Source organism: Pseudogymnoascus verrucosus, assembly GCF_001662655.1.
Source record: "Pseudogymnoascus verrucosus strain UAMH 10579 unplaced genomic scaffold scaffold_61, whole genome shotgun sequence".
Taxonomy (NCBI): domain Eukaryota; kingdom Fungi; phylum Ascomycota; class Leotiomycetes; order Thelebolales; family Thelebolaceae; genus Pseudogymnoascus; species Pseudogymnoascus verrucosus.
Window position 1 is genome coordinate 72,584 of NW_017263712.1, and position 23,173 is coordinate 95,756.

Sequence of the window (23,173 nt, forward strand, 5' to 3'; positions counted from 1 at the left end):
AGGTCGACAACATCGGCAACACGTGCGATCTCCCGCGTCAAGAGCCTCACCAGGGTAACTCGAATGACCTTCCGGAGCCTTGTCGAGGTGATGCCATCAACAACTCAAACGATGCCCTGGGGCTACAATTCGAATTTTACACCCCCAAGCTTACGAAGCCTACGAAGCGGAAATCATTGCAGATATGGAAAACAAATGCAGATGAGCTAGTTGGGAAGATATCTACAGATCAATCGATAACGAAACATGATGATACGTATTGGAAACATCGTATCAGGTCAATATTATTAGGAGTTTCAGTATGTAATAGGGTTACATGGTCTTCGTCCACAGCGGAAAAGTCGTTAAGGGACTTCGCTAGTATCACTAAAGCAACAGGAGAAGTTAGTGTTTTTTCACGACAAGTCTACGCCTTCCAACAGCTTATATTTGTGTCAGCATGCTTTGTCTGGACAGCTAGTGGGGTCAAAAGGACCAAAGTTAACTCTATAATGCGATTATGTGTCTCTGATTCAAAGCCCGCTCAACTCCGTCGTTTGCGGAACGGTTCGCAGTGGATCAATGAACAAATCTCCAAGGTGTACGCTACATTAGGGCATCAAGCGACAGAAAAAATATTTCAGAGTAAGTTAAATTCTATTACTTGCGAAGAAGTTGTAACTGATGTGTCTTAGGTCCGATGTCCATAAATCAGTACGGTACTTTGGGCCAGTCTCCGAAGGAATCGAAAAAATACCTCTCCGAGCATCTGGTGTCTGCAAAAGTAACACCTACTTTATCACAAGCATACATTCCGTTGTTTCTTCCATCTTTTGTGCAAGTCATGCTAGGGGACGATTATACGTAAGCAAAGCTTTACTAAACATTGTCATGTGGCTAATCTATCGGTGCAGCCTACATCAAGTCTGTAAATTGCTAAATGTCCCCGAATCATTTGTTAATGAGAAAACGATATCACTCTGTCATCAATATGCTACAATTCGGGATGAGCCAGGCGAAGCTTCTCCAGAGTCCCGAAAACGTACAATGGACGAGCAGCCAGGTTCGAGTGGCAAATCCAAGAAACACAAACATAATGTTGATGATGAGCCATCGACTTCATCGACGCCAACAGAATGTCTGTCTGAAGTTGCAGGCGAAATTAAACGTACGACTCAGGAGCGCCCGCAAGGACCTACTTGCGAAGCTAATCATTCTCTGGAAAGTGCGAGTAGTAAGTCCCAAGCTCAGCAGTCGAGTACCCCGGAAATAAACATTGAGAACTTGGTTTCTGGCCGTCCTGACCTTGGTGGCTCCTCCGGTAATGGTGCTGCGAATTCAGGCTTTTCGACGTCTCTAGGTAGCGATCCAACCATATCAAACCATCCTTCAAACGAGCCAAACCGTATGCAACATGTTGCAACGAACCAGATCGCGAGGAATCTCTGTAAGTAACATACCCTTATTCGAAGTCCTAGATTTCAGATTACTGATTCCCTTTAGCCCTGGAATCGCCAGCGGCGGATCTAGCAGCAGCGACTATGTCGCAAACAGGAAGGCTCTATAATTATGCGCCAACTTCCCATGCTTGCGATCTCACTGTTACAGAACACCAACAAAGCACTATTAGTCAATTTCCAAGCAATTTGGACTTACTTGTGTCTGCTCAGGTTGGGGAACATACGCCTATAACTGCAGAATGGGGATGTCAGAGAGAAAGTATTGGACAGGAGGTCTATAATGATGGCGCGTGTGGGGAAAGTTGGGGAATCCAAGAGGACTTTATACGCGGGCGGCCAATGTCTGGGCAAGAGGAACTCACAGGAATGCTTCCGACCGCGCAAGAGGAGGTAATTCTACCGCCAGAGCAGCAGGAAATGCGTTGGGGAATCCAGGATGAGTTCATACGCAATTGGCCAACGTCTGCGCAGGAGGAGGGAATTCTACCGGTAGAATCCCTGCTAGAGCAGCAGGAAATGCATTGGGGAATCCAAGATGAGTTCATACGCAATTGGCCAACGTCTGCGCAGGAGGAGGGAATTCTACCGGTAGAATCCCTGCCAGAGCAGCAGGAAATGCATTGGGGAATCGAAGATGAGTTCATACGCAATTGGCCAACGTCTGCGCAGGAGGAGGGAATTCTACCGGTAGAATCCCCGCCAGAGCAGCAGGAAATGCATTGGGGAATCGAAGATGGGTTCATACGCAATTGGCCAACGTCTGCGCAAGAGGAAACCTGGGCGGATAGCACAGGAATTCTACCACTAGATCAGCAGGAAATCCAAGATAAGTTCATACGCATACGCGATTGGCTAATGTCTGTGCAAGAGGAGGGAATTCTACCGCCAGAGCAGCAGGAAATGCGTTGGGGAATCGAAGATGAGTTCATACGCAATTGGCTAACGTCTGCGCAGGAGGAGGGAATTCTACCGGTAGAATCCCTGCCAGAGCAGCAGGAAATGCATTGGGGAATCGAAGATGAGTTCATACGCAATTGGCCAACGTCTGCGCAAGAGGAAACCTGGGCGGATACCAATGGGAATTATACCGCCAGTGTAGCAGCAAATACGTTGGGGAATCCAGGAGGAATTCATACGCCCAAATTCTGGGCAACAGGAATCATAGGCAGAACCAGTGCTTCTGTAGACGTAATTTAAGGAGCAAAAATATATACCTCAATTTGTGTTTATAATCACTACTGTCGTATTTTGTAGCAACTGAAGAGAGTCCTCATTCTCCACACTATGTCCTAATCCATCTCCATCGACTCTGTCCCCTCCAACTTCAAATGCGCCCTTGATGAGAAAAACGACGCACTTCGCCGTAGTTAAACGAACTTCTCTCGTGTCTTCTTCGGTCCGCTCGGATGTCGCAAATCCTGACAGGCCCAGCTACAAGTGCATAGTATTAGCACAGCTACCTTCTAGTATTCTGGCTACTACTTACTTGGGCTTTAACCTCGGCGAAAATAACATTTAATCCCTTTTGGTCAGGTTTCGTAGCCTCAATTTTCGAACGAAGCTCCGTCGATTTCTTGGGTGTGATAGGGGTTTTGCTGACAGGCATTTGATCTAGGTCTGCTTGCAAAATGATATAGCGAAACTAATATGACTTAACACTGTATTTATGCGCACTGGAGCTATGGTTTGTTTGCAAGAGGTGTTTGAAACTGTGGGTTTCCAGGTGTACGACAGGATGCGCACCCACCTTCTGATGTGTTTAATCTAGCTACTCCGTTAGCTTTGATGATCGAATACATAAATGTCAATATTACATACTGTAGCTCGAAGCTGATATTGTTGAAAGGTTGTTGGCTTGGGTTGCCGTTTCTGACAAATTTGGCTTCGACTTCGATATCGAGGACGACGTTTGAAACATAACCCCACTAGCGACACGTGCGCTTGGGCAGAAACGTTTAGTTTCATGGATCGCCTGACCGCCTGATCTTTCTGCCTAATCTAGTTGCGTCACGTGTGCAGTGTATTTATCTCATCCACCAGAATTCCGTATGGTCCAAGCCGGTCACTATTATGACCCACCTTCGGAACATTGTAATTGCGAATGAGCACTGACAGAATCACAAATAGCTCTCCGGTCATCGTCAAGCATCAACTCTTGCATGGTCGTGCGAGTTTGGGTCTCGCCAACCACATCCATTTTGAGGGGAAATATGGCCATGCCCTCACGCAAATTTCGACAACTGGCGTCAGTGACTCCTGGATGCACAAACACATCAGATGGTTTATCATTGGACCACTCTGAAGCTGTGCCTGCTGGGTATGCAGGAGAGCTTCGTGTGGGCGGCCAATGTGGGAGCCTCGTCGGTGAATGTTGGCCACAGCTCCAGGTATAAAGTAGCGACTCCATTTCTGTATCAAGGGATTATTTTACATTTCTTCGCACGCACTGTTTGCTGGAATCGAAGAACGTTCCAACTTGTGCTTTCATGATCGGAATCTAATTATCGTCGTACATTCCCAGATTGCCTCTCAAACCGAAACAATCGCAACAGCAACCACATAATGACATGCAACCACGCAAGGGCAGCGAGTCTCTTGCCATCTTTGGAGGCTCCAAGCTCAATTCGGGATTGACTATATGAATCGTTTGAAGAACACCCGCACGCTATTGTTGCCCCTTCGCTGCATGAAAGCAAACCCGAGTTTGACGATTCCACAAAACCTACTATCCAATCCGTTCATCCCTTACTGTCATTTGAGCCGTTGCCACATGGGCATACGGTCATGGACCAGTATGGCGAGCCAGCCAAACTCGATGTTGTTGCGCAAATACATGGGAAGTTTTTTTTATCTGAGATAGCAACTCATACTGGCGAAAACACTATCATGCAGCCGGAGCTCACCTGCTACCGGCGAAACCTCTTCCAGATATCGGGTTCCATCATATGCCCAGCAGGGCCTCTGTCGGTTGACACTGGCTACGGCGAGTCAATGTCTATTGTGTCGCATGAAATTACGGTATCAGCTACGGAGTCTGTGGAGGGACACAATATCCGACTAGTTGTCATCCCGTGGAAGACCCCACCAGCAAATTCCCCAGATCTTCCAGAACAAGAGCCAGTAGCCATACCAATCGACATCCTTGGAAATGAAGACAAGAACAACGAGACTATCTCTCAACAAATTGCATGGAGTAGGCTCCAGTTCCGTGTTGCAACAGCCAACAATGGTCGCAGGAAAGAAATACAACAACATTTTATATTACGCCTAAAACTAATATCCACGCTAGCCGATGGATCTAGAGTGTGCACAGTCGAATCGGCGACAGCGCCTATGGTGGTACGTGGACGGAGTCCCAGGAACTTCCAAGCCAGGAAAGAAATACCGCTGGTAGGATCATCAGCTTTACCTAGGGGCCACAATTCTCGCGTATCTCCTTCCCAGAAGAAGGATTCCTTGATTCCCAAAAGACCTGGCATTGCAAAGCCAGCAACGATGGGCTTGCTGAAGCGACCTTTCCAGTATGTAGTGTGCACAGTTTGAAAAAACATAATAAAGGATGTGTGCTGACCATATATTGATAGCTATCCGCAGTGGAATCAAGCGCAACAGCAATCTAGGCATGCCGCACCTCCAACAACACCGTTTTCACAACCATGGAGTAGCATAGCTGCATACAGCAACGAAATTCAAAGATTGCATACTGTTCAAGATCCACCCCCGCTTCACCGACTACCAGAGCAGATCCTGCCGATTGAGTCGTCATCTCAGCATTTATACTCGCCCACGGCTTCGTTATCCGCGCAATTTGACCCTAACCAGCGTCCGATGATATCTCCACGCTACACGGAAGTGCCTCACAACCCGCTCTATCAGCCTTTTGAATATGCACCAGCTCCTGCGCCATGGTCAATCACCAAAACAGATGGGCCAACCTATGGTGCGGCACTGCATCTGCCACCCCAACAGCCGCCCTATCAGACGGAACAAGTTCATGCTAGAGATGACACCCAGAATATCGCATATACATGGAGCGCCGCTGGCTGACTCATATTACGCCGCATTTCAATCATTTATCTATAAGAAAAACTTTGTACCATAGCGGGTTAGCTATATACTGCCAAATTAGCATTGTGACGTCTGTTATTCGACTTCTTATATAATATCTTCTTGTTCCTCGCCATTTTCTTGTTCTGATAGGAGGGAAGATAAACATGGGATATACAACTCGGAGACGAGTCTTGGGGTATCTACAGAACAATATATCATTACAAACGAAGTAACCTACCCTATTGTGGCTCATGAGGCTGGAAACTTGGCCTCTAGTTAGGGAGGTGGTTATCTATCATCTTATTGAACAGCCGGAAGTGAAATCGTCATGTAGAAACCAAATATAGCCCCTCACACAATAGTCTAGGTGACAAACGGCCCCACCTGTCAGGTGGACAGCACGAGGAAGATCACTGTCTTCGCGTTTTAAGCCTGCGGTACCAGGTATCCCCTGATGCAGCGTGGGAATGCCCTTTCCATGCATCAACATAGATGCCGCTATAAAAGGAACTGATGCAGCGTATGTCACGCTGATGCTGCATGGCACACCGGTGTAATTTGGGACTTCGTGCTTCCTCATTCAGCCCGCTGCAGAAAAGAACGCAATTGACTCATAGCTGGCTTTCACTGTCACCCAATTATTCCCGCTCTTACATGAGTGAGAATTTTAGGTTGTTGGCGACCTTCAGATTCCTTCCTATATAAAGTGCCAAATTCCTACTGTCTTTCTTCCGTCCTATCCACAGATCTACAGTTCTCATTATTGATTCGACGTCTCAACAAAACTTTATCCTCCCAGATATTGCGTCCAACACACTTCGACGTAAGTTCCCAGCTAGTGCATTCATGATAGGAATCTAACTATCGTGGAACATCCCTAGACTGCCTCTCAAACCGAAATTTACTCAGAGCCCGATAGTTAAATATACAAAATGTGCGAACAACTGATTACTACAACAAAATACAGTGGCTGCCCGCCATCGTGCAACTCAACGTCATTTATCGTGGTGAGATGCCCGACGGCCAGTAGCACAGGTGTCGAATGTGCAACGAAGAAAGAAACTCCTCTTGCCCAAACTAGAAGCCGTGACCAATGCAATGCCCATAGAGATGAAGGATATTCTAGATAGGTATGTATCAATGATAACCGATCGACATCGAAGCTTCTGCTTATCATGTCATAGCGCAAGGAGTCTGGATCCGTTCTCACTGCGAGCGAGACTTAGGATTGAGGTGTATCGTTTGATGTCTCTGATTTGGGACCTGGGAAAGCAGTCAGTAGTATTGGCGGGTAAACACAAGAATAACAGAACTTACAAAGTTCTTTCATTTCCGTCTCAATAAAATCACATACAGTTTGAGCAGAACTGACTTCTCCACGCCAACATTGATTGATAATCTCCCCACATATGATTTCTGCCACACTGGGAAAATTTTGAGCCTCAAACAGTTCTATAACGTCGTTACTATTCAGCTCTTGAAACGGGTAATGACCAGTGATGATCATATATATTGTAGAGCCAAAGCTGAACAGATCATCCTTCACAGTCGGCGCACAGCGAAGATCAAGGCCAGGTCGTTCGAACCTAGTCCCTACACATGCTGAAGCACGCGACCCATCAAGTGAAGAACCACTGAAGTCAGCAATTTTGAGACCAAGGCCTGCATCCAGCAAGAAATTTTTTGGCTCAACGTCACAATGTATAATGTTCTTGGAATGTAGAAGTTGTAGTCCCTCTGCAGCCTCCATAATCCATTGAAGGCGTTGACATGCCGATATCTTGTCGTTATTCGCCAATATATAATCCTTAAGGCAGCCGTTAGGCATGTATTCCATAGTAAGGGAGCAGTCATCCGAGCTCCAATTAATTATCTTCACTAGACGTGGATGAGGCCCCAATATTTTGTATATATTGTATTCTGCCGTCAAGTCTCCGCGACACTTCTCTGCTCGCAAACCAGGCCATGGTATTTTAATCACATCACCGGACGGCAAACGTTGTACCAGCCCTGATACTCCGCCTGATATTGTTTCGCCTTTCGAGTCCATAGAGACGTACTCGTCAATCTTTGTCAATGAAGCTCCCTAGGTTTCAACTTAGCTTGGTCCTCTATACAGTGAAATGTTTTGAGATTGAACATTTAAAGTGAAGGATATACTGACCGCTTCTTTATCGGAAGCATCTTGCCCCCTCTCAATGTCCTTCCTCGTTGCTCTACTGACCCATTGAAAGCTGAAAAACCAGATGGTCGTGCCGAGAATTTGACCTGTTCGACTCAAAAACCACAGGAATCCCCAAGAAACCCTGCAGTCGAGATACATGCGTCCCCAGCTCATAGGAGCGAAGTGAGGTAAGCTAGCTGGGCGTCGTCTCGTAGAAAGTCGAATATTTCTTAGACCGTCACGGATATTAGAAGCTGAAGGCAATTCTTTGGTCTGGTAGTACTGAGGAATGGTGGGAAGCCTGAGCATGTCCGTAAAGGCAGTACCCATCTCTCCACGGACCTGCAATTACAATGTTCCGTAGTACACCGTTTTTGGCCAAATACCTAAACGTGGCACGTGATTACCCGAGATATGACTTATGTAATCGTGAATTTGGGCACAGCAAAACTTTGATGATATAATATGGACCCTGCATCATACTATAGATTTGTATTGTACTAATTGCGTAGTTGTTGTTTATTACTGTTTATTTGTGGCTTGTCCTAGAATCGAGATATGAGACCACGCCACGTTTATAAAGCCACGAAAGCCCCTGTCTGGGGGCTCAACCGTAGGTTCCAGTTAGTAGTTCCAGTGCTCTTTGTTGGGAGGGTGCTCCCCGCCATTGAACTCAAGCCATCGCTCAGCATTGGTCTCGCCAAGTGTGACGTCTCCTTTGTAGACACCAGCTGCCCATGCCATTTCTTCCTCCCATTGGTGGCTCGGATTAGAGCGCTGTCTTTCTTCGTGTAGCCATTCTTGCCGAAGGCATGCCGCGTCTTGAAAAGAAACCGGTGTCGTAGGCGAGGGTACGTTTGAACTTGGAGCACCGAGGGAGGTTTCCTCCATGGTTGCCAGATCTTGCACTGAGTTAGAACGTCGACGACGTTTCCGGGATCGTTGATGCTCATCTTCTCGCGATGAGTCTGTGTCTGCCTCCCGTACACTGTCTTCCGGTCTACCGCGTTTCTTGGGACTAGCATTTCGAGACTTGTATGTCCTCGAAACTAGATCCTCGCACTGCTCTGCCGACGCGAAGAAAGCTGCCATCTCTGCCCCATCTGCCTTGTTTATCATCGTGCTTAATCGCAGGCGTCGTTGTATCCCGCAGGGTTGACAAATTAGGACGAGTGCTTCCCCCACGGAATCGTATCAATCAGGCCTCTGTGAACATTGGTTGTAACAAGATAACTGCTTGTTAATTAGTATATGGCCGATAAACTCAGTAAGGACTGCACTTGCAAGGACTGTTCCCCCTCAACGACGCGAAAGCATTCCAAGTCGGCATTCTTCAACTCCGGTTCCGATTCGCGATAGTCGCAGTCAACAAGGACATGGCACCGGGCCCTCTCTTTCAGTATCTCCCCTTGGGTGTGTAGAAAGTCCCTCTCAAAGTCGAAGCTGCGATTTAATGATCTTAAGCAAGCTGCCGTAGCGACAACAACTGGCTTTTTGGTAGGCTCTCCTAGGACTCGGTCTGTCCGAAATTGGATAAAGATGCGGCGAGTCATGATTCATATGGGTTAATTGCTGAGTGTTGTATCGACTCATCCAGAGTTACACGGGCTGTTGAAATGATTGTGTAAGTGTTAGGTGAGGGTAAGTTGTTCAACCGCCAAATATCTCGGGGTTATAGTTTCCCCGCATGCCGGGGCATTGCCACTATTGGTCCAATGCAGCTAAGGAGGACCAAAAACAACCTAACTCCATCTGCCAGTCCACACGAGATGACGTGTGGAGCCTTATCATATGCCACATGACACGCGTACAGTACTTCGGTATACACGCGCTTGCCAAGCATGGCTGTTGTTCGCCAGACCAAAATAACAATTTAAGCGAATCAACAACACATGACTCTCCTCCATCATACAACACATCACGACAGCCTCTTGTAGCCTTGAGGCATGCCGACGCGACAGAGAGTTAACGATACCAACAGCGACGAACCCCGTAATGATATCAATTACAGGATCGGCCTGCGCGACAATCGCAAGCGGAAACGCGAGTTTAGGCCGCCATTAGGCACTGTTGACAACGAATCCACATACACACACCGGCCGCCATCATCGAAACGTCAAAGAGTGGCTATCGGCGATAGCTATCCTAGAACAAAAGTCGCTCCTCGGCTAGATACCATTCTAAGGGCTCTGCGGTGTGATGCGCTCTCTTCGTACGTCTCCGACTTCCAGAATCAGTTCCGACTTGGAATTACGCACTAATGAGGGAACGACAGCATACACCCGGCAGCATATGTACGCGACAACCGCATCATCATCCCCTCTGTATCTACACAAATATATGAGTGCGCTCGATTGAAAATTCCCGTCATCACAGGCTCGAAACGCATCCGTCTAGAACATTCATCGTCGAAAGCTTCCTCGAAAAAATGCGAGCTCATCATCACGATGCCAACGAAGATCCACGAAGTCATGAAGGCGCTTACATCGGACATAAAAGACCAGATGTTTGCACGAGACTCTTCTGGTCGAGCATTTGTACCTGCCACGTGGCAAAAGGATCGGGTTCTTGAGACGGGATCGTCAAGTCAGTCGTGCCATACTTACCTTTCTTGATAAAAGGCTGACTAGTGGTTGCGAACACAGCTTTATCTTTAGCCTACAACGGGAGAACATTTAAATTCGAACCTGATTCATCGTTAGCATTCGAGCCGAATAATCCATTCCTCGTGCTTGAGGTAGCAGTCACGCAAGATCCGGTAGCTGTGAAAAAGAAGGCCCACGATTATATCAGAGGCTCTCGTGGAAAGGTTGCTTTTGTGGTGGTGATCATAGTCAGACGTCTGAGACGGCGCAGAGAAGAGCAGGCTGGAGACCAGGGCAATGCGAATATTATGGATGGGCATAACGATTTCACTGGCCAAGCTACGAATTCGAGGCTTAAAGTCAGGCAACATGGGAACGACGAACAAAGCGAGCCGCCTGATCATAGCCAAGCACGAGAATCAACGAGCCCAATATCCACACTCACGGATCCCCCATCCGATTTGTCCAGATGGAGTGTCTTCCCCGAAAGAAATTTGCCAGCTAAGCAAGTCAGCCTACCCAGCACTAGTTTACATGGCACAGAAAACTCAGGCATCTCACTCCCACCCCTCCTGTACGAATGTCTCGACACCAACGATATTTTAAACCCCAACGATACTGTGCACGTTAGCGTTTTCAAATCCGCCACTGTCCCGTCCAGCACGCCAGCTACTGCCCAGCAGACATTTTGCACAGTGCAGCCACTGATTGAAGAAGTCGAAGTCTATCCACGCAACACAAATGCTTCATTTACTCTTGCATGGACTGATATCGCAAAGACTGCACCTTCTGGGGGGAGGCCGAGTCTGCATATCAGTCTCAAACCCTTGAGCCGCCTGGCGCAGAGACTGACTGGGGATGGCCGCGCTGAATGGGGTGATGACGGGTTCAGCCCACTGTCTAGCGGGGTTGAGGAGTATCTTGTCACCAGCTCGAGCGTTGAGATTGATCATGAGAGAAGTGGTGGGACGGTGCCTTCTTCGGTGGAGAAGCGTCAGGACCCCAACTTCAGTCTATGAGGTATGGCCTTTTAAGCTTTCGAATCTGATAATCCAACAAAGGACGGAAACGGAACTGGTCTCACGAGGAAGGGAAGCATAGGACTGAGCTGACGAGGTTGGTGGGCAAAGGGGATTGTACGATACAGACGAAGTCCTAATTTAGGACGTGGGGAATTCAAGAGATATCAGTAAATGGAGCAGTACGAGGTCGATGTAGAGTATGATGGGGATGAGGGGATTATGGGGTCGTTGGATGGGATCTGAGAAGGATGACGCGTTTGAGTCAAGAGACTGTTTGAATGAATGATGGCGGTAGAAGCGACGTCAGCCTTTCAGCAAATTTTATAATTCGTCTACCTAGGCCCTCAGGGATTCACTGCGCATCCTGCCACGCCACCGGTCCTGCCGGTAGGGGCTTTCTAGTCGTTCCGTAGCAATGCGTTCACATTAAAGGTCCGCGTCCTCGCTGTCAGGCTCAAACCTCCCATACTTATCATCGAACATACTTTGAACCCTTTCATGTCGTTCTCTAGCAATGTGGGTATAGTATGGTGGCGTAAGCATAAATACGCGTATTGCTTCATGAGCAGAGTTGTCGATATTATTCAAAATGTGACCAGTGCAGATCTCCTCAAGTGCCTGGAGTACATCGTTGGCATCTGCAGTATGGCGGCATGTTGAGGGATCGCATATGCACTGCACCCCGCCATGAAAATCGGCATGGCGCCCGGGGCGGCTTTGAGACTCGAGGAGCATAAACTCTGCTACTGCACTGATGCTTTTGTCAACATGGATGATAGCCTGAAGCACTTCAGCCAGGTTGTCAGTGTGCTTCTTCTTTCTTTCGAGATGGTTCCATTCCAGATGCCTCTTTTCCTCGCGATGCCGCCGCCTGGTATGGTGTCTTCTTAACCCGTTTAACACGAATCGCGCGTTTTTCTTCTCGCCTTCTAACACGCCTTGGCCTATCATTTCTTGCTGTCTTGAAGAAAATTGATCTAGGATCCATAGTTCCATCCTTACGCCACTGACGGCAACTTTACCAAAGCTTTCTGTTATGCAAGTGAGTGCCACAAGTGCATTTGCCCAGGCAGTCCATGATGTTTCCAGTGTAACATGGTCGTACATAGTATGTAGTGACAAAAGCAATATGTCATACTCTTCAGTATCTAACCGTCCCGAAAGCATATCTGTAAAGTCGCAGTTTCTCCTTGCTGAACCGCTTCTACCTCCAGGGCTATTCCAAGTAGCTTCAAAAAACATTAGAGCTGTTTTCGGATCGCGTTTTTGTATATGTCTGATAATAGAGTCCACTGCAGTATCAAGTGGAAGCTCTCCGCTTCTGAATTCTGCAGCACGGGTAGAGTTATAATAATCCTTTTCTCTTCTATTAAAGACAGTCCTAAACGCCTTGGATACTTGGGAGAGATTTGAAAGCGTTTTTAAGTCTGAAATTTCGAAAAATATTTGTGACTTTAATTCAGCAGGTAATAGGGACGAATTATCCGTCAGGCATTGCTTCTTTGGTAGTAATACGGCATCCTGGATAAGGCTCTCTATGCACTATTAGTACAGCTCAGGATGCAGATAATAATACCAGTATCTCCTGATCTCTTACCTGGCTTAAAATCATCCTGGCCGCTAGCTTCAGTATCTGGCGTGATATTGTCACACATAGTTATTCCTTTTAGGACAGTGTAACTTGTTTTTGCTGGGAGCGTATAATCTTAGCTTCCTGTTGTTCGGGATTCGGAAAGGCAATGTATATTGTTTTATATCGCATTAAAACTAATGAGATTGTTAGACGGCACAACAGTATTTAAGGAATTAGTGGTGCTGGCTACCTTGACCTCTGGCCCTCCGAGCACCGAAGCCAGCCGACCATCTCCTGTTCCCACGAAGCCGCTGCCATGATCGAAGACACAGGATGCAGGAACAGGGAAGCGGAAGGTCGAGAACGGGGGACGGTTTTGGTAGTGGCCTTGGCGCGAGAGCGACTATGGCTGTTGGAAATAACTTCTATGGCCATCATCATAGAGAGCGGATTAAGCTATTCAGCAAGAATTAAAGGGGCGTCTCGGGATAAAAATGGACCGGTATCGAGAGGCTCAAAACTACCTAAGGCTAGAAAACAACGATATCGAGCACATGGCACTATTTTATATTTCGTCTAATCATATAATAATATTAAGCGTTAAAAGACAGTGTTTCCATAAGTCCATCGTATTCCTTCGGCCCTGTACCACTGACTTCGAAGTCTGTCCAGTGATTCTTCAGCAACGTTTTCATAGTCTGGTATGTATTTGAACACACGTACTGTTTCGGTAGCATCCTGCCACCGATCCTCTGAAATGGCACCACTGCAGATCGTTTCAAGTATTCGTACTAAACTGTGAATGTCTGCATTAAGCTTTACCAGTTCAAATACTTGATTAGAGGCTTCGACCCATTGATGTTCCTGGACAGCAAGATTGAGCGTTACGTGAAGCACTTCAGCTAGGTCGTCGTTAAGTTTCTTCGTTCTTTCAAATTGCTTCGCTTCAAGATGGTGGAAATTCATCCTCTTCTCCAGTTCATAATACCTTTGTAACTGATTTAACACAAGGTAGGCGTTGCTCCACTGACCATTTGAAGCGCTCTGACCCAGTATTTGTTGCCGTTTAGAAACAGCTCCATGCCGTATCCTTCTGATCATCTTTATGGTGTCATCATTTCGATATTCCTCGTGTAAGAAATCTGCTGCTGTAAACGCAGCTGCCCAGGCCTCCCATGAAGTTTCTAGAACAATGTCATCATACATAATTCGCAGTGACAGTAGCACTGTGTCGAAATCCTCTTCATCTAGTCCGTGACTAAGGCGGTTTAGGAAAGAAACAGCACCTTTCAACTGCCCTTCACGGATCATGCCTTTCCAAGTGACTTCAAAAATCATCAGAGCCGCCTCTTGATGTTCTTTTATGTGTTTGGTAATGGTGTCGATCGCATTATCGGACGTATACTCTCCCCGTCTAACTTCTTCCGTGTAGGCAGAACGGAAAGAATCCATGTTAAGGAAGCCCTTGAAAGCCTCCACTTGGCCAACACTCAGAAGGGTTCTTCGGTCTATAATTTCGGATATAATTTGCGAAAGTATTTCGGGAGGTAAGCGAGAGAAAGAACCACCGATGTGTGAGGAAAGGCGTGGCTTCTTTCGCGGCAAATTGTCATCCCAATTAGGGATTTCTATGCACTGTTAGCACGGCCCCAGTTTGCAAATGTTGATATTCTTACCTCGAAAAACACTGTACGGCCTCTTGCGTTTTGCTGCTTCCTCGGGACAAGACCGATTGTCACCTTTAGGATCCGATACCAAGATAGACGGCATGTTGCCACGATAGTCCAACGAATTTTGTCAGGAGTATAGAGTCTCAGTTACTAGTTCAGGGTTTGGAAGGGCAGTGTAGATTGTTGTATATCGTGGTAAACCTGACGAAGTTGTTTGGGGAACTTAGGGGGAGGCCACGCTGAGTCGATGAATGGCACGATAGTATTTACGGAACTAGTCAACTGTTTTCGCGCGTCTGAAGTTGCTGTTAGCCGCTGTCGTGATCGAAGACGCAGGATCCGACCTTTCGAGAGGCCGGAGGCAGAATTCTGAAGCTAGCCAACCATCTCCTGTTTCCATGAAGCTGCTGGTATAATCGAAGACACAGGAAGCAGCCATCCGAGAGGCCCCAGGCAGATTTCTGTAACCAGCCAACCATCCCCCGTTTCCATGAAGCTGTTGTTGTGATCCCAGACAAAGGATGCAGCCTTTCGACAGGCCCAGGCAGACTTCAGAACTCGACCAACAGTTTCGCGTTTCCAGGAAGCCACTGTCGTGACCGCATACAAAGGATGCAGCCATTCGAGAGGCCCCAGGCAGATTTCTGTAACCAGCCAACCATTCCCCGTTTCCATGAAGCTGTTGTCATGATCCTAGACACAGGATGCGGCCATTTGGAAGGCCCGAGGCAGACTTCAAAAATCGACCAACAGTTTCGCGTTTCCAGGAAGCCGCTATCGTGATCGAATACACAGGATGCGGCCATACGAGAGGCTCGAGGCAGATTTCAAAAATCGACCAACCGTTTCGCGTTTCCATGAAGCCGTCGTCGTAATCAAAGACACAGGATGCGGCCTTTTGACAGGCCCCAGGCAGATTTCGGATTCAACCAACCGTTTCGCGTTTTTTATGGGCTCTTAGGCCCCCCAAGCGAAGGGGTGTGGACCTTGTAGCAGCTTGAGGGTAAAACCAGCGGAGATCAGCCTCAGCTGGCCAATCGTTTCGGCTCTGTAAGCGCTCAAAACCCTTCATTTCCGAGCGCAGGGGCGATGGCCACCGACAGAGGATGGGAAGCAGGAAACCGTGTTGGACGGGCTGATAACCACCCACAGTGGACGGAAAGCAAGAAGCCGTGTTGTGCATAATTCTAAAAACAGTCTTTTGTGCCAGCGAGAAACTGGGCTCAGGAATCGGAGAATGATAAAACCGGACCCCGAAGCCAGGCATCAACTTTTTGTTTACTAGCTCCGGAAAAACTCACGAAAAGCAGCACCAGTTCTTGTAACCCGTTAGGGGTTTACCGTCCAAAGTCTTTGATGGTCTAACGGTCATGATTTCCGCTTGTCATGTGACAAAGCGCGGGAGACCGGGGTTCGACTCCCCGTCAGAGAGATTACCACCTCTCTGAGCTCATGCTCAGATAGATATATTTTTGCCTTTTTTTTCTTTTTTGCACTTCCGTTGTTTAGCTGAATAGAGTTGAAAGGCGGCAAGTATATCGCCACCCAAACTTTTGTTATGTCTCTGGATACATGCTCTACCTATTGTCACATGACAAGCGGAAATCATGGCCATTAGACCATCAAAGATTCGCCATACCAGGAAAGCAAAACCCACGAATTTTAATGTTCAGAAGCTCGTGCTTGGAATCAATATATATATATTTTCAGTTCTAATTGGTATTTTGCCGTCTGATGCATTTGTCACTTGGAGAACCAATGGTCGAATAATGCGAAGTACCCCAAAACCAGAAAGAGTTCTATCTAATAGTCTATAACTTCATTATGATCCTCCCAACACCCGTCACGGAAAAGAAAACAATCAACGCGCTGAACAGACAAAAAAGTCATGACACACAATAAAGTATATCCGGGTTTCATTTCCATCTAAAAAGTCTGAACATCCATGGTTGCAAACGGCTATCATAAAGTCTAAGACTCTTTTCTTTCCAGATCATCGTCATCCCTTTACCTCGCCGCCTCCCTATTTCGTGGTGCAGCAACCGTCATCGCATCGTGAGAGAAAACCGTATAATTAAAACGTTTACTCGACATCCTCAACGGCGGGCGTGTCGGCATCAGTCATATCCTCCTCCTTGCTGACCGGCTCTTCCGCGGGCTTCTCGGTCTTCTTGGCCGCCTCGGCAGCCTCGCGCTTGGCCGCAAGCTCGGCGTCCAGCTTGGCCTGCGCAACTTGCCTCTCCTCCTCGAGCTTGTCGAAGTAGCGCTGGGCGATGGGGCCGGCGAGGGAGCGGATGTCGTCGTACTTGGCGATGTAGACGGCCTTGGTGGTGTCCTCACCCTCATCGTAGAGCCAGTCCTGGGGTAATAGTTAGTATAGTTTTCTTGGGATATGATGGGGTGGGTGATATAGACATACCTCGACCTGCTCGAGTCTCGCCTTTAGCTTCTCCTTCTCAGCGTCGCTGGCGAACTCGGCGTACTTGTCATCGATGTTGTTTCTCATCTCGTAGATGTAAGTCTCGAGCTCGTTCTTCTTCTCCTCGGTATCCGCAACAAGCTTGTCCTCCATGAACATGTTGTTCTCCCTCTCCGCAGCCGTGGCCTTGGTCTCTGGGTCTAATGATGCGGTGCCGGCGGAGATTGGCAGATCGCCCTTGCGGACCTGCTTCTTGACCTTGCGCATCTTTGGTGCCTTGGGCTCACCGTCGGTGTCCATGGCATCGGCATCCTTCTTCTCGTCCTTGTCCTCGGGGATTGGCTCCTCGACCTCGACATCCTCGACGAAGTATCCCTGCTCGACGTTGAGGATACCGTGGAGGTTAATGCGTGCCTTAAGCTTGCAGATCATGAAATCATCCTTGGAATCAGCCTTGACGTTCTTGACAGAGAAGCGTCCGATCCATGGCTTAATGGCTCCGGGGAGGTCCTCTGGCTTGGCGTACCTCGCCTCGAGGTCGAAGTTTTGCTTGCGGTAGAATGTGAGGATCTTTGTCGATGGCATGACGTTGCCCTTGTTGAAGACGGTCAGGGAGGTGTCCTCATCTGGGATGTCCTCAGACTTCTCCCAGTTGAACTCAATGGGGTATGGGACGATGTCGTGGATGGTGAAGTCGCGGACACGGAAAACGGGCGACAGGATGGCGCAGCTGAAAGCGCAACCTCTGGCGACACCCTCATCCTGGTTGATGGTGAAGGATAATTGCTTGCCGAAGAAGTTCTGGATACGCTCCTTCAGGGCGGGGACACGAGTGCAACCGCCGACAACCTCGATGGTATCGATGTCCTCAACCTTAAGCTTGGCCTGTGCGAGGGCCTCCTCGAGAGGAATGTGGGCACGCTTGAGGAGCGGCTCAACAAGAGCCTCCAACTCCTCACGCTTGAGCACGGACTGGACGTCAACATCGTTCATCAGAGACTCGATGTTGAGGGGCGCCTGCTGGTTGGCGGAGAGGATCTTCTTCAGCTTCTCGGCACCAGCCGCAACTCTGACCATAGCCTTGGGGTTGGTCTTGATGTCAATCTTGTACTTCTCCTTGAACTCAGCCGCGAAGTGGTCAACGAGAGCGGTGTCGAAGTCACGTCCACCAAAGTCGCGGTCGTATGCGGTACCCTTGACGGTCAACTCGCCCTTGCGGAACTCGACAATGGAGCAAGTGTAGTCGCTGTGGCCGATGTCGACGAATGCGACACGCCTTGGCTTCTCCTCTGCGGTGGGGAGGTCGAGCTTTGTAATACCCCAGCCAAGCGCGGCTGCGGTGGTGTCGTTCATGAGACGGAGGAGCTGGAGACCGGCGATCTCAGCGGCGTCCATCAAGCTTCTGCGCTGGACGTCGGTGAACCATGCTGGCACGCTCATGACAATCTCCTTGACTGGAAGCTTGAGCTCAGCGGCGGCGGTGGCCTTGACTCTGCCCAAGAACATCGAGATAAGCTGGGTAGCGGTGAACTGCTCCTTCTTGCCAAGGTAAGTCACCTCAGCACCGACCTGGCCATTGATGTCGATGAGGGGTGCGGAGATGTGCTTCTGCTCCTTTGCGACATCGGGGTCGGACAGAGCACGACCAGCCAGGCGCTTCAGCGACCCGACTGTGTTTTTTAAGTTCGAGATCTCTTGTGTCTTCGCAGCCTCACCGAGGTATCTCGCTTTTGGTCCAAAACCGACGAGGGAACTGTGAAGTGAATCCGTTAGCCTCTTTGATACTGCCTTGTCTGTGAGAGTGACTGTAGGGGGAACTTACGGAGTGGCACGGTTAGAAACCTCATTGGTAATCTATAAAACGATCAGTAAAGTGAATCAAAACACAATATTATGTCAGAGTTGCGCGGAAACATACCACATCGACGCCACGGTTTCTTGCGACAGCAATAACCGTGTTCAAGCTGCCAAAATCAACACCGACGACAGACATCTTGATCTGTTGTTATGTTTTTGTGAAAGTGAGGGTGAGGGGAGGTGAGGGGGTGAACAAGCCACACAGAATATTGGCTCGAGGCTTATCGACAGTAGCGTGTGGGAATTCTAGGCCCGAAGAGATTTTCTGAAAAGGTCCTTCGTGTTGGGAATGTCGGACGTTGTATGTCAGATAGAGATGTACTCGCTTGCAAATCTGGACGCAATTGAACAATTAGAGATCGTCACGTTATTTTTAGTTGTTTGGAGGAGACGATGAGGTATTTCGTTTTCACAGCCCTCTTTAGCTTTGTATATGGGAATCTCGAACTTTTTGAGCCGCGACTATTTGGGTTTAGTTCGGATGGACGATTCCTGAACTGACTCTCTACTTCTACGCATTTCGACCCATAGTCTTGGCGATTCTTGGGGAATAATAAACTTACGTCATAAATATCTGCACTGTATTAAATGATATATGTGAAAATAAAACCCTTTCCTCACTTAATTCTACGTTTTTTTTGGTTTGGTCAGGATAAAAAAAACTCTGCTGTCTCTGCCTTGACTGACACGTCGCCATCCCGTAATGCAAGTATAACACATGGGAGTCGAAGTAGCGTTGGTGGCGAAGCCGTGTTCCTCAGGCCGCTATCGATAAGCCCTCTACCCTCGCAATTTTTTGGCGCTTGTGGTGGGGGTTGAAGGAGGGCCACTGAGGGCAACCCCTCACCACCCGTGACTTTCTTGGCTTTTCTTGGTCGCTGCCATCATATCCTGAATGAGAGCAACTATCCCACCAAAATTAATAATGCCAATAATTATATTTATTTAGTTTTTCGTGTTTCCGGTTTTGCCGTTTTATGATCGCCATGAACGTGAGTGTACTTTGAATTCCCCCAAAGTCTAATTATCAAGCATCTATTTGTGTTAAAAGTGTGTTCTCGGGAAAGCCCTATTTCTTGGTCGCTCCTTCGGGTTTGTGGTCGTTGGTCGTGGCTTGTCTTTCGCGTCTCTCGTTGGTCGCCAACCCCGTGTTGGTGGCCGCTCGGAGAAGTGGTGGACAGAATAGCAACACATTCGTTACATTGCCAGCGCAAACGTGCAAACATACGAATGTCGTGACTCAGGACACATCTTCTATCAACATGAAATCAGCTGTAAGTGAAGGTATAAAGTCCGCTGCTGGAAGAGGAAAATACCGTGATCTCTATCCCCAAAGGTGACTATCAATCTGTGCCTGAGAACACACACTGGATGTGAGAACAAAGCCGACTTCCAATTTTTATCTCGGACAAAATCAAACTTCCATTTATATCTTATCTTGTCGAGGAAAACATACTTGCTATTTCTATATTGCTAAAGACACCCCGCGGAGTTGCGTTATATCACCAAGACCTGCCAAAATATTACTAGTCAGCCCTTCTTTCCTAAACGGGCGGGTGTTCGAATTTGAGAAGTGCACCTTGCTACACTCCGCTGCGCTGCACTTTTGACGACTGGTACCTATTTGACCAATATATTGCCATACGGTATATTACATCCATCCCTATGAATATCCTATAACACCTTGCTGCCATGGAGCGATTATGTTGATGGCTCCCTGTAGTAAATTATATACTTACTTCCCTGTGGATATGACGTTCATTCGAAACTGGATATTCATTATCGCCCTGTCCATACCTTGCTGCATAGCGACCTTTTTCCCTGGGTGAGAATAATTTGATTGGCCCAATCAGCTCCGTTTGAGATTAATATGGGATATCTAGGGATTCGCTACTTGGAACACTGGGAGCGAGCCTCTTCCCTCCATTTCTGACGAATAACGTGAGATTTATATCCCCATTCCCTTCCGCGCCCGGCAGTACTGATAAGGGTGGGCGCAGCCTCTCCCAGACGGATTCCCTTGGAAGTTATGTTCCGCGAACAATACAGATCCAAAAGATGCACCAAACACTGGTGTTACACGATATTATGACTTCACCATAAAACGAGGAAAAGCCGCCCCGGATGGTTATGAGAAAGAAGTAATACTAATTAACGGAGAATTCCCAGCCCCGACAATAGAGGCCAATTGGGGAGACTGGATTGAAGGTGCTCTCAACCTTTCGTTTTCCGACTTGTTTGCTGACATACAAGTTTAGTCAAAGTGAAGAATGCAATAACTGGACCAGAAGAAGGCACGAGCCTTCATTGGCACGGATTATTTCAAAAGGAAACGCCATGGTACGATGGTGTGCCTTCTATCACACAATGCCCTATTGCTCCACGGGCCACATTTACGTAGGTTTGAATACCCAATAAAATAATAACTGTAACTGACAGTAAGCAGGTATAGATTCAGGGCGGACGTCTATGGAACAACCTGGTACCATGCTCACTACAGCGCTCAATATTCTGCCGGCCTCACAGGAGCATTAATCATTTATGGGCCATCGCATGTCCAATATGACGAAGATTTGGGCCCAATAATGCTTCAAGATTGTATGGACGATCATTTGCAACAACCACTCTCCTTGAGATACTGACCTTTTCTAGGGTACCACAAGGATTACTACAGTGTTGTTGAAGGCGGTGCGTATTAACAAAACGGCAAGTTTACTCTGAGTTCTGGCTAACAACTGTAGTTATGAGCAATGATACTGCTCTACAAGAGCAATACTCGGACAATACCATAATAAATGGGAGAATGCCTTATAATTGCAGTTTAGTTACTGACGGGACGCCATGCTCTCAAAGCACATACTCGAAATTTAGGGTGACGCCCGGAAAGACATACAAATTGCGGCTCATCAACACTGCCGCTGGTGGCTGGCAACATTTCAGCATTGACGGGTATAATTTGACAATAGTTGCAAACGACTTTGTTGCTATTCATCCGTATAGCACTAAAATTGTAACTTTGGGGGTAAGTCGGTTTCTGGAAGCTCGAATACCGTAGATATGTGGGCATAGGCTTACAATTATCCAGATTGGACAAAGATCAGACGTTTTATTCACTCCCACAGGAAACGCCACTGGCGCGGTCTGGATGCGAACAAACCAATACGCAGATTCTTGTGCAAGAGCGCTTCAGCCGGAAGGGAAAGCAATCATCCTTTATGATAAAGCTTCCGAAGATACAATCCCGGCCACAGAAGCTACACCCATCGTCGACGATGGGACCTGTAGAAATGTATGAATTCCTTGCAAAGAGAGATCCCAGCTAATTCCTCTCCAGGACCCGTTGAACATGACCGTTCCATACTATCCCTCGGCGCCACCAGAACCCTCAGTAACTTACAACATTACAATAACGCAGGTGGTTAATTCTACTGGTCATAAGCTTTTCTATATGAATGGATCGCCATTCCAAGCCAACTACAACAACCCAATCCTTCTACTTGCCAATGAGAGGAATTATTCATATCCTTACGACCCCCAGTGGAACGTCATCAACCTTGGGTCAAATTCTTCAGTGCGCATAAATGTGTGGAATGACAATTTTGTCCCTCATGTGAGTCTTATGAACCCGTGGAGATTGACATGATAAATACTCCTGCTAACATCTGTTGAGCCAATGCATCTTCATGGCCATGATATGTGGGTCTTGCACGACGGCCTTGGACAGTGGGACGGAACTATTGTCAATCCCGAAAACCCCCAACGCAGAGATACTCAGAATCTAGCCCCGAATGGTCACATTGTCTTCCAGTACAATCTTGACAACCCGGGAGTCTGGCTATTCCATTGTCACCTTGCGTGGCACTTATCTTCGGTGAGTAAATCCCGTGCACAGTCACGTCCCAAACAGATTTCGAAAGATGCTAATGCGGTGCTAGGGTTTATCTGTGAGCTTGTTGGAGCGACCCAAGGAGATCAACCAGTTTCAGATTCCATTTATCATGACGCAGACGTGCGTGGAGTGGGATATTTACACAGCTTTCAACACTATCGACCAAATTGACAGTGGTGTATAGGCTTGTGACGGGGCTGTAAATTGATACCACTGGGACTTCGTGCAGGTATGAAGTATACGCGGCAAATAGTATTACTCGGTTCGGGAGTTGGATGCGGACAAGGTCCCTGATATTATTAGCTGAAAATTACAGTTGGTATCATATAAGACTAAAATCTTCCGCATGTGTCGACAACGCATCTGTGCTTCCATGTCTTATTTTTATTGCCCATTTGCACCTCTATGTCTCATGTAACCCATCTGCGCTCCATGTGTTATTTTGTAACCCATCTGTATTTCTATGTTTCATATTTACAACACATCTGTGCTTCCACAGCCCTAT

General features: G+C 47.6%; 10 protein-coding genes across 10 annotated transcripts in view; 4 read left to right on the plus strand and 6 right to left on the minus strand.

The window, feature by feature from the left end:
* Positions 1–2,636, plus strand: part of VE01_09461 (uncharacterized protein) — a gene marked incomplete at its 3' end in the record, with an annotated part of 2,760 nt that extends 124 nt beyond the window's left edge. Inside the window, exons 2-5 of the mRNA XM_018278875.2 lie at positions 3–624; positions 675–843; positions 894–1,426; positions 1,483–2,636. Of these exons, the coding sequence (XP_018126275.1) occupies positions 492–624; positions 675–843; positions 894–1,426; positions 1,483–2,636 (1,989 nt within the window). The 5' untranslated portion in view covers positions 3–491. The remainder of the gene's footprint in view (positions 1–2; positions 625–674; positions 844–893; positions 1,427–1,482) is intronic.
* VE01_09462 (uncharacterized protein) lies at positions 2,635–3,387 on the minus strand. The gene is made up of 4 exons (XM_059464068.1): positions 3,258–3,387; positions 3,187–3,203; positions 2,926–3,081; positions 2,635–2,870 (listed from the first exon to the last, which is right to left on the minus strand). Exons 3-4 carry the CDS (start codon positions 3,043–3,045, stop codon positions 2,655–2,657), a joined length of 336 nt encoding a protein of 111 aa, XP_059319326.1. The 5' UTR covers positions 3,046–3,081; positions 3,187–3,203; positions 3,258–3,387; the 3' UTR covers positions 2,635–2,654.
* On the minus strand, positions 3,204–3,636 carry VE01_09463 (uncharacterized protein; the record flags this gene model as incomplete). Its single annotated transcript, XM_018278877.1, has 3 exons — positions 3,204–3,207; positions 3,258–3,364; positions 3,553–3,636. The coding sequence occupies 3 exons, from the start codon at positions 3,634–3,636 to the stop codon at positions 3,204–3,206; spliced, it is 195 nt and encodes a 64-aa protein (XP_018126268.1).
* On the plus strand, positions 3,518–6,227 carry VE01_09464 (uncharacterized protein). The gene is made up of 2 exons (XM_059464069.1): positions 3,518–4,960; positions 5,024–6,227. Exons 1-2 carry the CDS (start codon positions 4,224–4,226, stop codon positions 5,484–5,486), a joined length of 1,200 nt encoding a protein of 399 aa, XP_059319329.1. The 5' UTR covers positions 3,518–4,223; the 3' UTR covers positions 5,487–6,227.
* A 2,050-nt stretch (positions 6,228–8,277) lies between these two features.
* On the minus strand, positions 8,278–8,745 carry VE01_09465 (uncharacterized protein; the record flags this gene model as incomplete). The annotated part of the gene is made up of 1 exon (XM_018278879.1): positions 8,278–8,745. The coding sequence occupies one exon, from the start codon at positions 8,743–8,745 to the stop codon at positions 8,278–8,280; it is 468 nt and encodes a 155-aa protein (XP_018126269.1).
* Positions 8,746–9,479: 734 nt separating this feature from the next.
* Positions 9,480–12,405, plus strand: VE01_09466 (uncharacterized protein). Its single transcript, XM_059464070.1, has 3 exons — positions 9,480–9,865; positions 9,929–10,239; positions 10,299–12,405. The coding sequence occupies exons 1-3, from the start codon at positions 9,600–9,602 to the stop codon at positions 11,255–11,257; spliced, it is 1,536 nt and encodes a 511-aa protein (XP_059319327.1). The 5' UTR covers positions 9,480–9,599; the 3' UTR covers positions 11,258–12,405.
* VE01_09467 (uncharacterized protein) lies at positions 11,598–13,262 on the minus strand. The gene is made up of 3 exons (XM_018278881.2): positions 13,084–13,262; positions 12,858–13,027; positions 11,598–12,795 (listed from the first exon to the last, which is right to left on the minus strand). The coding sequence occupies exons 2-3, from the start codon at positions 12,913–12,915 to the stop codon at positions 11,687–11,689; spliced, it is 1,167 nt and encodes a 388-aa protein (XP_018126271.1). The 5' UTR covers positions 12,916–13,027; positions 13,084–13,262; the 3' UTR covers positions 11,598–11,686.
* A 124-nt stretch (positions 13,263–13,386) lies between these two features.
* Positions 13,387–16,132, minus strand: VE01_09468 (uncharacterized protein). The gene is made up of 2 exons (XM_018278882.2): positions 14,510–16,132; positions 13,387–14,461 (listed from the first exon to the last, which is right to left on the minus strand). The coding sequence occupies exons 1-2, from the start codon at positions 14,601–14,603 to the stop codon at positions 13,434–13,436; spliced, it is 1,122 nt and encodes a 373-aa protein (XP_018126272.2). The 5' UTR covers positions 14,604–16,132; the 3' UTR covers positions 13,387–13,433.
* A 54-nt stretch (positions 16,133–16,186) lies between these two features.
* On the minus strand, positions 16,187–19,193 carry SSE1 (adenyl-nucleotide exchange factor sse1). The gene is made up of 4 exons (XM_018278883.2): positions 18,841–19,193; positions 18,745–18,776; positions 16,923–18,675; positions 16,187–16,862 (listed from the first exon to the last, which is right to left on the minus strand). Exons 1-4 carry the CDS (start codon positions 18,913–18,915, stop codon positions 16,587–16,589), a joined length of 2,136 nt encoding a protein of 711 aa, XP_018126249.1. The 5' UTR covers positions 18,916–19,193; the 3' UTR covers positions 16,187–16,586.
* A 551-nt stretch (positions 19,194–19,744) lies between these two features.
* Positions 19,745–22,988, plus strand: VE01_09471 (uncharacterized protein). The gene is made up of 12 exons (XM_059464071.1): positions 19,745–20,425; positions 20,503–20,604; positions 20,663–20,720; positions 20,780–20,987; positions 21,038–21,176; positions 21,226–21,377; positions 21,432–21,467; positions 21,521–21,801; positions 21,865–22,068; positions 22,114–22,389; positions 22,450–22,650; positions 22,715–22,988. Exons 2-12 carry the CDS (start codon positions 20,531–20,533, stop codon positions 22,850–22,852), a joined length of 1,767 nt encoding a protein of 588 aa, XP_059319330.1. The 5' UTR covers positions 19,745–20,425; positions 20,503–20,530; the 3' UTR covers positions 22,853–22,988.
* Positions 22,989–23,173: the final 185 nt, after the last annotated feature.

Excerpts from the sequence above, each read along its gene's own strand:
- VE01_09462 (XM_059464068.1), bottom strand. The coding sequence starts at position 3,045 with ATGCCTGTCAGCAAAACCCCTATCACACCCAAGAAATCGACGGAGCTT. Across the intron at positions 2,871-2,925 it reads TCGCCGAGGTTAAAGCCCAA|CTGGGCCTGTCAGGATTTGC; the intron begins GTAAGTAGTAGC and ends ATGCACTTGTAG.
- VE01_09466 (XM_059464070.1), top strand. The coding sequence starts at position 9,600 with ATGCCGACGCGACAGAGAGTTAACGATACCAACAGCGACGAACCCCGT. Across the intron at positions 9,866-9,928 it reads CGGTGTGATGCGCTCTCTTC|CATACACCCGGCAGCATATG; the intron begins GTACGTCTCCGA and ends AGGGAACGACAG. Across the intron at positions 10,240-10,298 it reads TCTTGAGACGGGATCGTCAA|CTTTATCTTTAGCCTACAAC; the intron begins GTCAGTCGTGCC and ends TTGCGAACACAG.
- VE01_09468 (XM_018278882.2), bottom strand. The coding sequence starts at position 14,603 with ATGCCGTCTATCTTGGTATCGGATCCTAAAGGTGACAATCGGTCTTGT. Across the intron at positions 14,462-14,509 it reads GCCGTACAGTGTTTTTCGAG|AAATCCCTAATTGGGATGAC; the intron begins GTAAGAATATCA and ends AACAGTGCATAG.
- SSE1 (XM_018278883.2), bottom strand. The coding sequence starts at position 18,915 with ATGTCTGTCGTCGGTGTTGATTTTGGCAGCTTGAACACGGTTATTGCT. Across the intron at positions 18,777-18,840 it reads GAAACCGTGGCGTCGATGTG|ATTACCAATGAGGTTTCTAA; the intron begins GTATGTTTCCGC and ends ATCGTTTTATAG. Across the intron at positions 18,676-18,744 it reads GTTTCTAACCGTGCCACTCC|TTCCCTCGTCGGTTTTGGAC; the intron begins GTAAGTTCCCCC and ends TTCACTTCACAG.
- VE01_09471 (XM_059464071.1), top strand. The coding sequence starts at position 20,531 with ATGACGTTCATTCGAAACTGGATATTCATTATCGCCCTGTCCATACCT. Across the intron at positions 21,802-21,864 it reads CTAAAATTGTAACTTTGGGG|ATTGGACAAAGATCAGACGT; the intron begins GTAAGTCGGTTT and ends ACAATTATCCAG. Across the intron at positions 22,390-22,449 it reads ATGACAATTTTGTCCCTCAT|CCAATGCATCTTCATGGCCA; the intron begins GTGAGTCTTATG and ends ACATCTGTTGAG.
- VE01_09467 (XM_018278881.2), bottom strand. The coding sequence starts at position 12,915 with ATGTGTGACAATATCACGCCAGATACTGAAGCTAGCGGCCAGGATGAT. Across the intron at positions 12,796-12,857 it reads CCAGGATGATTTTAAGCCAG|AGAGCCTTATCCAGGATGCC; the intron begins GTAAGAGATCAG and ends AATAGTGCATAG.
- VE01_09464 (XM_059464069.1), top strand. The coding sequence starts at position 4,224 with ATGGACCAGTATGGCGAGCCAGCCAAACTCGATGTTGTTGCGCAAATA. Across the intron at positions 4,961-5,023 it reads TTGCTGAAGCGACCTTTCCA|CTATCCGCAGTGGAATCAAG; the intron begins GTATGTAGTGTG and ends ATATATTGATAG.